The following is a 16,293-nucleotide window of genomic DNA, read 5'->3' on the forward strand; positions in this document are numbered from 1 at the left end:
TTTTATACGCAGAATTTTACTGGGCATAGATTGTATAGTCCTCACTATCCACACTGACTTGACTGGGGTTAATACACTGTTACTATACCGTTAGTGCACATTGACTACACTTATTGGAAAACCTGGTACTTGTACTTTTTATCTTCTACTATTAGTATCATTTGTTATTCCTGGCTATATCTCTTTTTATTCACCTATCCTGTGTTAAATAACTGGTGTAATGCCATGACAATTCAATTACCCGCACATGATTAATAAATCCATCTAAGAGAAAGATACAGAGGCAGACATAGCGAGTGAGAACACGGATGGGGAGAGAAAGATGGAGAGAGAAAGAGGGTGGCAAAGAGAATGAGAGAGAGAGAGAGAGAGCGAGAGAGAGAGCAAGCGCAGAGAGAGAGAGAGAGAGAGAGAGAGAGAGAGAGAGTGAGCGAGCGCAGAGAGAGAGAGTGAGAGTGTACTGATTGATATAAGCCCTAAATTGGGTCCATTAAAGCCTCTCTCTGTTCCTGTCCCCGGATGAATGATGACATTTCATTGGCTCAATACCTCACTCTCTACTACTGGACTGAGCCAATTCATTTCAGACTTAATCACAAAGTAATCTCTTCAACAGCCTATAGATCAAAGGGGACAACAAGCTACAAAGCACACTTCCACACATTCAAAGAACGAGGGGATTAAGAGTAAAAAAAAGATACTAGTACTGTACCTCAAATGTTGTCTACCCTAAAAAAGGAGGGGAACCCTCTGGGAATCCGGTCAACTACGTATCTATGGCCTGCACCGCTGGCGTAGCATGACAGCGAGTCGCGGGTTCGAGTCCCGATCCCGACGGCCTTTGCTGCATGTCACCCCCCGTCTCTCTCCCCATTTCCTGTCAGCCTACTATCCTATCCTATCAATAAAGGCATAAAAGCCATAAAAAACATTAAGTGGTAAAAAAAAGTTAAGTAAAAAGTAAAATTTGAGGTACTTTTACTTTACTATACATGTATTTTTTACTTTATAAAAAATATGCTCATGACATCGTGACGTGTTGTGAGCTTGTAGATCGGCTATTTTCGCTTTTCATCATCATACAACAACTTATATGGGGCTTAAGTGGTAGCACATCTCACGTTAAGTTTCCGGCCCTCATAGTCATCATAATCATCATCATCATAATCATCATATCCTCCATGAGTGATTGTGTAATGGATCTTGAAGCATGTTTACTGTCATTGTACTCCAGTTTGGAGGGGGACTGCGGAGGTACAGTAATAGTGGAGACAGGTTGACGGTAGATTTCCTCCTTCTGCATCCATTACAGAGCCATCAGTACGGCAGTTCATGACACACGACGGACTGACATGAATACATACAGTAGTATACTGTACGTCCACGCCTAGTGTTAGTGTCTCCAGTACACACGCACACTCACACATGCACGCACCCATGCACACTAACAATGTCCTTGAATTACACCTGCACTGAAAGTCAGTGACCTGTCAAATTCAAAAAGGTTAATACCTGACATTAATTGACGTTAATAAAAACAGAACCAATTGCAAAACCTTGAGATGTTTTCCAGGCTTGCCAAAAACAATACTGAGGCTGGGCTGCATATGGTGTACACAAGCACGGACGCACGTACGCAGGAGTGAGAACATTGCACACAGTAACTTCAAGACCCTTAAACGCTAGGACCAACAGACAAACTGTCTTGATGATTCTGATGAATCCTTTGTTTTATTATTTCACTGTTGTTGAATGTGTTGATTATTATTATATCATTGCTGCTACAATGTCTGAGGAAACAATGTTTGAGGAACACACATGTTCTTATGTGCCTGTACACAAGATTTAACAATCACACACACACACACACACACACACACACACACACACACACACACACACACACACACACACACACACACACACACACACACACACACACACACACACACACACACACACACACACACACACACACACACACACACACACACACACACACACACACACACACACACACACACAAAACTCACCTGAACCAGTCTCCAGGACTCTGCTATAATGGCATACTGAACTCTGTTGAGGGCAAAGCCGTCGATTTCCTTCTTCAGACGAACAGGTGCTTGGCCAACCTGAACACAGACACACATGATTATTTGTATCACATACCAAGAGACAGTGAAAACATAGCATTTGATCAACAATTTAAATTAACAGATTAACCATTTATATTATACTTTGTCGTATGACAAATAGTGAAAATTGCTTATATACAACCTGGCAACGTGCAATAACACATGTGGTGAGCTTATCAGATCTGCTATTTTCGTTATTTTTGAAAATTATGAAAGAATAGGGATGTCAGGGTTATTGTGATTTGATTGATTGACTGATTGACATATTCATTGACAGAATGGATATACATAAACATATATTTGTACGTTTCTGTCAACAAGATAACGCAATAAAGCTCGAGAGCTCATTTCCATTGTGGTCCTTTGAGTGTGTGTGTGCGTGTGCGTGTGTAAACTGAATGCCGCATTTCAGGGGTTAACATTACTGTTGACTAAGAACTGCCCTAGCAAATGAAAATGTACAGTCTAGGATTCCCCAAAAGCGTGGTGAGAGAGTTGGTTCAGAACACGGAAGGGTGTGTTGCTGGAGTGCTTCAGCTTCGTTGGCACGCAACGATTCTGTAATAAACCAAGATGGCTGTTTTCGTCTCTGTGCTTTGGATAAACTCCGGTGTCACCTCGGCTGTGAATTCATTCAACCAATCCAATCCACAGCAACTGTGTCTGGCAGACCGGTGTGATCCATGTTTATATGGAAGCTGACCAATCAGCACTAGCTTATCACCCATGACAAATAAAGCCTGGGTATGTGATGAATATGAGTGTATACAGCTGTCAAAGTTAGTGCTAATAACGCATTAACGCAATGTTATTTTATCGCCACTAATTATTTTGACGCCATTAAGGCATAAAAGGCCATTTGGCCTACCCTATTTTTTCCCCCCAAACAGCTCTGTATGTCCGTGAGCATTTGCAGTGGCATGTAAACACAGATTCATAACTTGTGGATTTGTTAGTTTGTGGGATATAAATATCATCGCGGATAACTTTGCAGAGCGCAAGGCGAGAGTGCCCTTCAAATAATGGTGAGTACTTTATGCACTGTTGCTACGCCCAGTTTTCAAAACATTCTAGCTTTTGATAATTTACAGTAGTTATTGATCATTTACAGTAGATATTGCTCATTACTCGAAGTGGGTTCCCAAATGACATGAACTGAACTTGCTGAACTGCAATTTGTGCCGGCAGGCACGCACTTACTTGAAGTGGGTTCCCAAATGACATGAACTGAACTTGCTGAACTGCAATTTGTGCCGGCAGGCACGCACTGTAGTGTTATTTTGTTTCTCGTTTTTAATAATCAACATTAAAAAAAGACTGAAAATAAAATGTAAAATGGTCTAAAAAGCATTTAGTTAACTTATACAGTATAATCTTCTGTGTATCCTGCAACCCCCTTTGTGCGCAGTGGTCCTCTGCGTGTTTTGCATTTCTCAAATCATTTGAATTCATATGAATTTGTGTAAGCCCTGCAGTTAAGCATGTGCACATGTACATGTGTTTGTTGTTAAGTGATGTAACTTCAAGCTCTAATGGGTTATTTAGCATCATATACAGTATATAGTATGTATGCAGTTGAAACAAAGTCACGCTTTACAGAAGTGCTGTACCATGATATACGAGGGAGGGCAGAAAGAACCAAACACTAGTCCAGGCAGCTCATTACTGCCTCCCCCCGGTGGACCAATTAATGAAAATCACCTGATGCAACATTTGCAAGACTTTCCAAACATTCCTGTTACGACTCAGCCGTAACATTCTCTACCTTTGTGTTCGTAACTTCAACAACACTCCTGACATCTCTATCAGTACAGAATAGAGGCCTGACATGATTGATGAAGCAGTGGTTCTCAAAGTGGGGACCCCCAGGGATCCTTGGGGAGGTTCTAAGCTGGGGGGGGGGGGGTCCCCAGCAAAATGTGTTAATATTGCATCAAAATCAATTTAACCACTTTAACCCTATATACATAATTACTAAAATAGCTGATCTACAAGCTTGCGACGCAACGTGTTGTGAGCGTGCAGATCTGCTATTTTCAAAAAGGATTTGGCATATTTTTTTTGAAATATCTCAACAACACAAATCTTGTATGGGGCGGTCCCTGGCACTAAATAGTGTCGGATGTTGTTCCGTGGCGAAATACATTTTAATTTTGGGGTAAATAAGTAAGCCTTGCTGAGCCTCTGTCCCGTTTCTGTAGCGTGAGGCGGCTTGATGAACAAGTACAACCCCTGGACATGACGCTAGTATGTCACGGGGACTTTGGTTGACGGAGTCTTTGGTATGACCCAGCCGGGAATCGAACCCCGACCTCCCAGTATCAGGGCAAGACACTCTAACCGCAAGGCCACTGAGCTGGTTAATTTGGGGGACCTTGACATTAAAACGTTTGAAAAACCACTGTGATAAAGGATCTTCCATGCAGAGAAGACAAGCCATAGTTTTGGGATCCCTACCTTGGTCATCAGGGCGTAGGAGGTGTCCATGACGGTGGAGGCAGTCTCCGGGTGGGGCACCAGCTCCACCAGTTTGACATAATAGGGCGGGTTCACCTGTTAGCAGCGGAACAATAAGCATGACTACGCAAAAGGTAACAGTAATAATAACTATTGTAATTATTGCACATACTTTCATCCGACCACGTCACATGTTCGTTGCAATGGTAATTACCCATGAAGCACTCTCTACTCTATACAACATCAGTTTTACTGGGGGAAATATGCAGAAGGTGCACTATGCACCTTATGTACTGTTACTATTTCTGCTGTTACTATATCTGATGCCAGCAATTAACTGCCTCCCATTGCCATGTTTTGCTTTTAACCATTCACCTTATGTACTGAATAAACTTTACTCATTATGGAATATGTGTCTTTTCTGATCCGTTTCCTTATTTTATTTCTATCATTATTCTTGACCTCCTTCTTGAAAACTGCAAACGATTGTACAGCAAATACAGTATATGTCACCCACTGTTTTACACCTGTAAACCTGTGAGGTGACAATGAAGTTGAAGTTGATTCAGTCATTGACTTTCTATTTTCCTCTCCTGTCCTTGTGTCATCCATGGAGCTAGTATTCTCCTCTTTTCGATTATCTTTTATTTCTCTACACTACTACACTAAAAATCTAGTGTAACTAGATTTCTAGCTTCCTACATGTGTTAGTAACCACTGTATAAAAGCCATATAAAACGCTACAGGACAAATACATATCAATTCAGGGGTCCTTGACATGAACATGTTTTACAGTGAAGTGGTCTGTTGACGTGTCAATGACCAAGGCCTTCACTCACTTGTTGTTAAGTTACTAAATACCTAAGGTGTCAGTGAGTATCAGCTGAACGCCTACAGTGTGATGGATGGGTAAATAAACACATTTATAAAGCACTCTCTCAGCAGTCACTTTATTTACATGTGAATAGAATAGAAAGTGGTGACACTTAAACAAACCTTCTCATTCACAGCTATGTGAGGAGAGAGGTCGGGGGGCCCAGGAAGACGTTTTTGCATGTACAGGTATGTCTACAAAAAAGTCCATAATATCTATAAGTCTTACACATCCATTTTAGTAGTCTTTTGGTGACACAGGTAGCTCCTTTGTCTGTTAGAACTGCCATTCCCAGAATTCAGTTCAAAACAAAATCAGGGAAGCACCACTCCAAAATGATTCCTGCAGGGTCCCTAGCGTTGATCATATTTTGGAATGCAGCAACAATATTTCCAGAAACTGCATCTATCGACTTTAAAATACATAAATAAAGAAGAAATGCATTTCCGGTGCAGGTACATTTAGTCGCGAGTGTCAGGGCAGAAGCTTGCGACTAAAGAAGTGCTTTGCTTTATTTTTGTTATTTTATGGCAGTGGTTGTCAAAGTGGGCTCCGGGGACACCCAGGAGTCCTTGAAGGGGTTCTCCAGCTAAACTGGGGTTCGTTTAATTAAAACATTTGAGAAGCACTGGCTTATGGGAACGGTTCAGGTACCAACCGGATGAGATATGATGCAACGACTCCGCTTCTGGACCCGAGAGAAGACGTTGCTAGGCAACAGACAGGAAGTAGAACTGCTCAGGATGACATCGTCTCCTACATGAGTCTCCACCGCCTGGAACACACCCTGCTTGGCCTCCAACTGCTCAAACACTGACTCCTAGAGAACACACACACACAAATTGTTCTTTTAGGTCATTTTAAGACGTGTAACAAATTCAACATTCATTTCATACATAGAGCATCAATAGGATAACATTGTTAGTGAATATAGGGATTATTCGCCATCTTAAAATGCTGAAACAAACGTTATTGCTTCAAGAATAAAATGTAAGAACATTATTTTTCTTACATTCTTTTTGTCCGCCGCAAGCAAAGTGATGCATTGTAAGCTTACATTGGCTTTTTTATGAATGTTTTCCTATTTTTGCTCAACCTGTGGGTCGGGACCCCCCCCACCCCACATGATAAAAAGACCATTACTGCATCAAAAGTAATCCACAAACTATACTAAATTATAAAAACTGGTCAAACATTGGCCAAATTGTCAAATAATATAAGAAAGAGACTGATTTAAAAAAAGTACTAAACTACATTTAACGCCTCAACTACCACAATTCCAAGTGCTTGTCAGGGTGGGGGGTCCCCAGTTCAAAATGGATTATTTGGGGGGTTCCCGCCGCGGCCTGAAAAGGTTGAGAACGATTGCTTTACAGTATGTGGTTGAGAACCTTTGTCAGCCTTCTGATTGGTCCCTGACCGACCAACTAGCAGGCTCCTTCCGCCTTGTTCCGCCTCCTTCTGGTTGCTTATGCTGAGTTTGTTAAAATTATAAAAATATCAAGTTTTTGGAAAGAAAACATGTCGTCTCCAGTCACTATACTGCACTCGAGATGCTCCTTTTCACTGAGGACAAGTTTCAAATACGTCAATATGTATTTTTCCTATGGTAGTGGATTTTTGTCCAACCAAGCAACAGCAACCAATGGGCGTGGATAGGGGCAGGACCACAGGCGGGACAAAGAAGCTAACAAGATCACATTGAACAGGTCATGGAAATTAACCACTTAAATCCTATAGGCAATACTTGGTTGAACGATGTCCCCCAGGGCTCTATATTAGGCCCCCTCCTGTTTAGCTGTATAATAAATATCTTTGCAGAAAATAGCTGATCTAGGTGGTAGACCTGCTATTTTTGTCGAATATTCGTCCCAGAATAGGGACAATAGGGTTCAAGTGGTTAAATTAATTCAGCAGACTTTTTCAACTCCTTCTTATCATAAAGAAAAAAAATTAAACATCATGTCTATTGTCTATTCTCTCTTGACACAAATCAACGTCATCACTGGTCGATTGTTCTTCTCGCTGCATAAAAAGACACACAGATAATAAGCAGCTTCGGTTTAGCAGCCAAAGGCCGCTGGCTTTGTACTGTACTTTCAATTGTTTTTATTGTGACGCCGTATCGAGCAATAAAAACATCCTAGTGTTTTTAGGAGGGAGTGCCTGCACAAGGTCTCGTTCCTTGTTAACGCGTTTTGGAGCGACGAGTTGACAAGATGACTTCCAACTAAAACAACTGGCTGAGCAAGTTGAATACCTAACACACAGTCACACACCAAATATGTGATGCACCTCAAAGTAACAGCGTGAACAGATCAAAACCAACATATAAATCAATTTTTAATCATTGCTGTCAGGCAGAAACCTCCTACTGTATCGCCATATTCTAACTTTTGTTTTTTTCCGCAAATGAATGCCCTACTTGATCATACTACAGCGTCACACAAAAGCATCACGTTATTATTGCAAAATATACAACCATACAAAAAAGTATATATATATCAGTATTAAGTAGTTAATCTTTTTATGTGGCATTAGTAAATAAAAAATAAACATTTACAGTGATAACACGTTATAGAGGCTATTTTTCACAAATAGTTATGAATACCGGTGTGCCTTTAGATTTTGACTTGCCCACTTGGTGTGCCTCGGGCACAAAAAGTTTGAAAACCACTGGTGAGTGTTTGGTTGAACACTTTCACTGCAGACACGGAAGCAGCAGAATATAAACAAGTAAGGATCAATACATAAGTGTAGTGGGAAGGTAAACGTGGTGCTTCCAGGCTGGCTGTAACACTCTGAGAGAAGGGGAGAGCCTGCATATTTCCACCTTCCACATAAAGCCTCCATTGTGCTTGGCCTGAAGTGAATTCGATCCGTTGTAATGATTAATCTAATGTCTGATACTTTGTGCCTCTCTGCACTATGCTCCGTGTTAGAGCTGTCTGTCTCATTAAACTTCCTCTTCCTCTGTTTTCCTCTTTCATGTTTTCTTTCCTTCACATTGTGTGTATCATTCTCTTTGTCTCACTTCATGAGGAGCACCATTGTCTGTTTTTTGTCACAGTCAGTGGTGTAATTTGCTTTCTTGGCTTGGAAACCTTATTTCCTACTGTAGCATGTGCTGTGTGTATGCCAGTGTGTGTGTGTGTGTGTGTGTGTGTGTGTGTGTACAACATATGTGAGTAAGACAAGATAAGCTTGTATACTGTGAGTGTCAAGTGTCCAGTGTGCAGTGTGTGTGTGTGCGCGCGCGTGCGTGCGTGCGTGTGTGTGTGTGTGTGTGCGCGTGCACTTGTGCATGCAAGTGTATATGTTTGCGTGTGGACGTGCGCTGACCGGAACCAAAACAAGATAAGCGTGTGTGTGACTGTGTGTGTGTGTTGTCATCGTGAGTGTCCATTGTAAGAATGTGTGTTTGACTGCTAAGCGTAGCAGAGACGTGATGAGTGACTGGAGGCTAAATCATGGTCTAATGGTTTCAGCCACCATGTGTCTCCTGTCAAACACCCTCTATACTCCTGTGCCTTCTTCACAGGAAATATCTGCCTGTTGTTGTGTTGGATGGGGGGGATCCATGACTCTGCTTTTGATATCCCCCCTCCAGTCATTCACTTTTATGGCCTGTGGGGATATATCTGGTGTTTTATCACTGCTTCTGGTCAGACTGAAGCCCCCAAGGGCTCTATACTAGGCCATCTCCTGTTTTTGCTCTCTAAAATGCATTTCCTTTTTGACTGTCTGAGTCTGATATGTTGGATATTTATGTGATAACATCACAATTTTACAATTTATTATAAATGCACATTAACCCCAGTGGCTATTGTTATTTGTTATGACAAACTATATAGGGCTTAAGTTGTTAAGAAAATGTCCTCCCTTATTTAAAAAACAATTACTGACAATGACAATGATTCATCATGAAAATGAATAGTGACTTGAGTTTATAATTTCTATATATGGGGCTTCTTCAAACCTTTCAAATGAACAGATCTCACTTCTGCACGCTATGGGGTGTTTCCTTGAAACATGACATTTTCTTTAAGTCGTGACAATTAACCCAAAACCACTTAAACTGGACTCCCCTTGGGCTCTATACTAGGTCACCTCCCGTTTTTGCTCTACACACTAAATACCTTCGCCAAAAATAGCAGATCAACAAGCTCACAAGTGCATGATCTCCTGATGGGGATAATGAGAGTGCACACACTGGTGTCAGGTAATAGACTGAATCATCATGACAGCACCACAACCAAAAATGTATTTCCGGGTAGATAACTCTGGCAGCGTTGCATTGGAGCAGTATTATTCATAATCATTAACCTTATTTCTGGAAGAACAGGACACTTATGATATTGTTATTGACTATTACTAGAAATATATTACAGTATTTTGCTATAAATATCCACAGGTTGGCAGACTAGACATAGCTAATGTTCTGGACACTTTATCTTATATTGTGAAAACGTCCATAGACATTCTACCCAGAAATACCCGTTTATTTACAAACATTCAAACATTCTGATTGGTCTATACCAGTGGTTCTCAAAGTGGGGTCCAGGGACCCTCAGGGTTCCTTGAGGAACCGGTCTGTAACTCTGAGAGTGAACAAATGGAACCAAATGGTTCATTTGGTTCCATTTGTACGTTCTCAGAGTAACAAGGGTCCTTGAAATTAAACAGTTTGAGAACCACTGGTCTACACTGTAGTCGTCTCCATTTGGTACCTGGACAAAGAAGGCGCCCTCTAGTGCTTGTGCCAGGTCATCATGACTGCTCATTAAAGCTATCTGCTCTGCTGCACTCAGCTCTCCTCTCAACATGTGTGCGTCCTCTAACTCCCCCAGCTGCTTCCTGGTTCAAAACACAAGGAGAAAGGTTAGTGGCATGCATTACAAATGCTGCACCTAATCATTATTTTACTGATCTAATAAGCGGTGAATTATTTATTTTTGGATTATTCATTCATCTATGCAGTTAATTTAGAGATCATAGAATTACAGTAAAATGAAGTAAACACGCGCATGCACGCACACAAACAACACTCCCCAAAGTCAGTGAGCTGTCAAATATGAGGAAAACTTTAGCACCTGACAATAAACAAGACCAGGAGACCTGGTTCTGCCAGACCCAGAATGAAGTCCTAGTATGTAACACACCTACAAACCACTTTATAAGTGGTTGATGAGCTTTACTTAATTACATACTTGTGACATAATAATGATGTCATGAATAGTTCGTGACGAAAGGGGACGAAAGGGGGAAATCTGAATGGCCGGGCTTCGCACGACGTGTGTCCCTTCTATGCCCATGTATGGACAGACTTTTTTGGGGGACAGAATTTTTTTTGAATGGGGCCGGAGGACAAAGTGACAGACTTTTTTTTGGCTGGGGCCGGAGGACAAAGTGACCATGCCCATGTATGGACGAAACAGGTACAAAGCCTCATGTAAGCCCGACCCCTTGGGTCTGGCAAACACAATGAACTTGCAAAACCATGACATGTTTACCAGACATACCAAACCCAAAACTGAGGTATGCTTGTACTAATTACAGCCCAATTTTCTTCCCAGGTGCATCCATGTGATGTTTTCTTTACGGTGGTGCATTTCCCAATACAGAGCAAATTCTAGATCCTAAAAATATATTTTACCCATTTTTTACCTGGCATCCCCATCTGTCCAATCTATACTGTCATTATACAGTAGGTCACAACAAAGATGAGAGAAATGTTTGCGCTTGTCCAAAAAAAAAAGGTTTTCCAGTCAGGTGCGTAAGCCAAACAAAAGACCAAGAAGACAAAAGGAATGTTGTCTTGTTGGTGTGTGATTATACAGTAGACAAAATGTTGACATTTTAGCTTTTTTACACATCTTCAGAAATAGCAATAATAGCAGATCTACAGTACAAGCGATGTGTTAAGAAACTTGCGATGCGTTGTGAAGATCAGCTATTTTAGTATGAGATTTATTTATTTTGTAATAAAATAGGGCTTAAGTAGTTATACTTTTTTGGGTGCATTACTAAATAAAAATGTATTAGACGTTTACACAGAGTGATAAGAGTGATAACACATGTTATAGAGGCTATTTTGAAAGGATGTGTGTGCCCTGAGATTATGATCCCTTTTGTGTGCCTTTTAGGCAGAAAAAGTCTGAAAATCACTGGTATATTGGCTACTTGTTCTCATATGCTGCGCATCAGATGCTGTATTTGTATGCTGTTTGCTTGTCCACAGATGCTAAGTATCTTATTTAGATAGTTTGCCATTCAGAAAGGTGCAAAGTTCGATGTTTATCCGCTGTCCAACTACTTTACTTAGTACAGTAAAATCCTCAGTGTGCACTTATCTCTGAGACAGGGTATAGAAATAGAACCAAATGAGTCAACGTTTACCCTCTCAGAGTTAAACTAACACTGAGGATTTTGCTGTGCATGAAACATTTCTAATGGAGGAGAGTTCCACTGACATAGGGCTATGACTACTAGGCAGTAGGCAGGGTCACTCTGTATCTATCTACTTAAGATGTCTGAGAACAGAGACCACATTATGTTTAACAACAAAACAACAGAATTAGACACGGTCAGGTAAAATCACAGGACAAACACATAAAACATGAGAAAACATGATCTCACAAAGGGAAAGGGAAATGTGGGCAGATGGCTGAATGCAGTCCGGTCAGTTTCCAGGCCAAAAGCCAGCATTAATTATAAAACTAGTTCACTGGGGTAGAGTAGCTATGGCATAGAAACCTATCCTGGATAGTTATGAGTGCTGTATGAAATGACACATGCCCTCGCTCAATTAACCTGTCAAAAGTAAACAATTGATTGAAGTTTGTTTTAATACAAATTCATTTACACGATAATGAGGTCGCCTGGCTGGTACTGTATGACACCATGGATGGAATGCTAGGCGTTGACATTTGACAGCTGGTTCAGCAGGAAATCTGACAGGAGAGGAGACTGAAAAAACAGACGAGTACGCCCTCTACTGTTTATCAGGTAGACTGCAGCTCACAGACAGTGAAAACATGACCGTTCCCTCGATTCCACCCTCAAAAATGAAATGCTGCACATCACAGTCATTCTGGCTATAAACCAGAATCGACAACCACTGTAGCAGTAATGGTACAGTTTAAACGACATTGCACACTGACCTTTTATAGGCTATACTACCTTCTATATACCAAAGAATTGCATACCATACCAGTGAAATGACGACAGGATTTCTTGTTTGCTAGGTCTATGAAACTTTAAATTGTGGAAGAATTATACTGACATATCCCATAATACTGTAAGTACCTGCAGTGTTGTGGTACTTCTTCACACTGTACCTGCATCTTTGATTTGTGATATCATTAACACATTCCGGGAGCAATTTTTAAAACCAAATAAGACAAGATTATGTAACAGAACTTTACATCTAAACTAGAGTAAAGTTTCTATATTCTTAGCAAAACGCACCTGAGTTGCAACTGTACTTTTTTCCGTCTACACCAAATCTCTTCGCCAAAAATAGCCGATCTACAAGCTCTAGATCGGCAATTTTTGTTCAATGTTCGGGGAACACCTTTGTGTAACAATAGCTGTTAGTATAACAACATTATTATTAATATCATTATTTTTTAATTAATGAATTGAATTTTTAAACGTTTTTCTGAAAACTTAGGTCAGGATTTAGAAGGCGTTTTTAGAATCAACCTCAGGTCTCAATGGAAGACGTGCTATTGCGCTTAGAGTTTTTGTTAATTTGCACAGTAACAAAACAACAAGAGTGACGTAATAACAGTGATATGAGTATTATACAGAAGAGAAAAGTTACATACTGTGTGCCAGTACCATACCAAAAAGTGTTTGAAAATATCTCAAATCAAAAGATGAACCAAAAAAAAAAAGGAAAAACAGACAAGCATATAAGATGTACATTAAAGGTAGGGTAAGTACTATATTCTGATAGTAATCATTGCTACACAGTGTTTGTTCGGTCACAGGGGTCTCTCCAGCTCTTTAGTAAACAGAATATAGTATATTTTCGAAATACTAAATGTACGACACGTCGTGGTGCCTTGTGAGCTCGTAGCTCTGCTATTTTTGCCGGGTTGATGTGGTTAATACTGACTTGATCTCCGTGATGGCCTTGGCTGCAAGTCCTGCCTGGTTGTCATAGATCTTCACTCTGTAGCCTCCACTGGCAAACACCATAGACCAGGAACGGCCTATCAGCCCACTGAGACACACACACACACACACACACACACACACACACACACACACACACACACACACACACACACACACACACACACACACACACACACACACACACACACACACACACACACACACACACACACACACACACACACACACACACACACACACACACACACACACACACACACACACACACACACACACACACACACACACACACTTTATAGGAACTATGTTGTCCATTGTGGTGCAGTGATGGAGCTTGCACAAAAACGAATTTCACCCACTTCTTAACACCTGTAAACCTGTGATGTGACAATCAAACTGATTCTGTTTCTGCTTATTATTCAAATGAATCAATAGTGGGACATCCTTCTAATGCTAATTAATGCATTGTTGTTGTTTGGGTTTTTGGACTTTTCACCTACAGTATAATGCCATGTCTAAAATAGGGAATAATTATTAATAGATAATTTAATTAAATTACCGATTATTCTTTATAAGGACATAGCCTGTAGCTGACCATTACACATAGTACTGAGAAAACACCTAGTAAGTTATACTCAAAGTTCACTTTATTTCCATTTATAACAAGTCATCTGCGATGCATGAATGAGGACTGAGGAGTCACTCACTCTACACGTGCAAAAACTTGTCAAGTGTGCAGGATTTTGAGGTTAAAATGTAAACCTGGCAGAGATCAACTCATCGCTCAACTCCACATAATGTTCCCTATGATAATGTTGCACAACAGGCCCAAATACGTGCCATCATTCCAATACGGAAGTTAGTTAATAGAATGTGGGGAGACGTGAAAGTAACTTGAATGTGTTGTAAGTGATATCAGGAGAGAGGGCCCCACAAATATCATTTATCAGCTCATTGTGTTCCAGTTCCAATGTTGTCTGCTCATTTGTTTATTTCATCACTTCTGATTTCACTTGTTTATCCTGTATGAGGTCTCTCTCCTGATTGGATCAAAATGGTATCCCGACCTGAAATGTTTTCTGTTTAAAAGAGCTGGAGAGTCAGAATATACTACTATTTATTTATTTTATTTACACGTATTTTAACAGAAAATAAATAAATCACTTTGCACCTTTGAAAAGGGGTTATAATTGCAGGAAAACCAATGAAATAATAGTCTACATGTCTTCAGTTTGGTTAGCCCAACATTAGACAAAATATAATAATGATGTAACTGTGATTAGGTACAAAACAGCATTGTTATGTACTAGGCATACAGAATAGAACAGTAAAGAGATGTCACAACCCCGGGATAGACAGCATATCAGAACGATCATGTCATTCATGTAATCAATCTGAAATCAATAAATCAGGGAAGCCACAGACACAGAGACGACTATTGTCAACATAATGGCATACTGACCTGCCAATGACAGTGATGGTCTTCCCGTCAGATGAGCTCATTTTAAACCGTTATTTGTCACTTCAGAGTTCAGTTCAGACCATCAAACTTGCTGTTGTAGGCTGTTATGTTACTATCACCCCTCTGTCACATGCTCCTACAGGAGGCGTGACTACGGTGCGCTGAAAGTTCCAAAAAACATCAGAATCCGCGTTTGCTCTCGTCCAGTGGTTTTCAACCTTTTTCATCCAAAGGACCCCTAAATAAATTGATACACACATTTGGCCGCGGACCCCCATCTGAAAATGTTTTGTTCCAGGGACCCCCAGAAGCAAAGAGTTAAAAATGTTCACTTTAAAAAAAATATATATATATATTGAAAGATTTGCACACATTTTCAAGATTAAAAATAGCAGATCTACAAGCTCATAGCACGGCACTCGGTGCCGCGCTATGAGCTTGTAGATCTGCATTTTTTAAATAGCCACAAGTGGTTAATATGATTGTGACGCTATGTTAATTAATTTAGCTGGGGACCCCCTGTACCTCACCAAGGACCACTGGTGGTCCCCGGACCACTGGTTGTGAACCACTGCTCTAGACTGTCTAGTCAGTCAATTTCTTTTGAAAAAAACTGACCGACAAGCTCACAACAACGCATTGCAATGCGACGCAATTGTAAGCTTGTTAGCCATGGTTCACATGACGCTTGTATACAAGCGTCATGGTGCCGAGTCCCCCTGGTCTAAAGTTGTGTTCGATTTTTTCACATTGCCATCTCTCACATAAACATAAACGTTCAGATTTCAAATATAAAGTGCTTACCACCGAGCCACGGATGTTACAAGGCGATGCGGACCGCGATGAGTACCCGTATCTCCCGTATTGTTCAATAAAAAGCATTTTAATCCCATCGCCGGCCATTTTCTCAAATTGTCTCCGATACTTTCAACCATGCGACACTAATGGTTGGGAGGTGTATTGCACTCTGATACATTACAAAACAAAAAAAAACAAAAAAAGAAAATGGCCGGCGATGGGATTAAAATGCTTTTTATTGAACAATACGGGAGATACGGGTACTCATCGCGGTCCGCATCGCCTTGTAACATCCGTGGCTCGGTGGTAAGCACTTTATATTTGAAATCTGAACGTTTATGTTTATGTGAGAGATGGCAATGTGAAAAAATCGAACACAACTTTAGACCAGGGGGACTCGGCACCATGACTGTCATGGT

General features: G+C 40.6%; 1 protein-coding gene across 1 annotated transcript in view; it reads right to left on the bottom strand.

Annotated features, from left to right (window-relative positions):
• The window catches only part of cryl1 (crystallin, lambda 1), a 30,235-nt gene extending 15,048 nt beyond the window's left edge, over positions 1–15,187 (bottom strand). Inside the window, exons 1-6 of the mRNA XM_080456645.1 lie at positions 15,077–15,187; positions 13,592–13,699; positions 10,197–10,323; positions 6,125–6,286; positions 4,593–4,688; positions 2,034–2,132 (exon numbers count right to left, since the gene is read on the bottom strand). Of these exons, the coding sequence (XP_080312771.1) occupies positions 2,034–2,132; positions 4,593–4,688; positions 6,125–6,286; positions 10,197–10,323; positions 13,592–13,699; positions 15,077–15,117 (633 nt within the window). The 5' untranslated portion in view covers positions 15,118–15,187. The remainder of the gene's footprint in view (positions 1–2,033; positions 2,133–4,592; positions 4,689–6,124; positions 6,287–10,196; positions 10,324–13,591; positions 13,700–15,076) is intronic.
• Positions 15,188–16,293: the final 1,106 nt, after the last annotated feature.

Source organism: Gymnoscopelus braueri (genome assembly GCF_963280865.1).
Source record: "Gymnoscopelus braueri genome assembly, chromosome: 18".
Classification (NCBI taxonomy): domain Eukaryota; kingdom Metazoa; phylum Chordata; class Actinopteri; order Myctophiformes; family Myctophidae; genus Gymnoscopelus; species Gymnoscopelus braueri.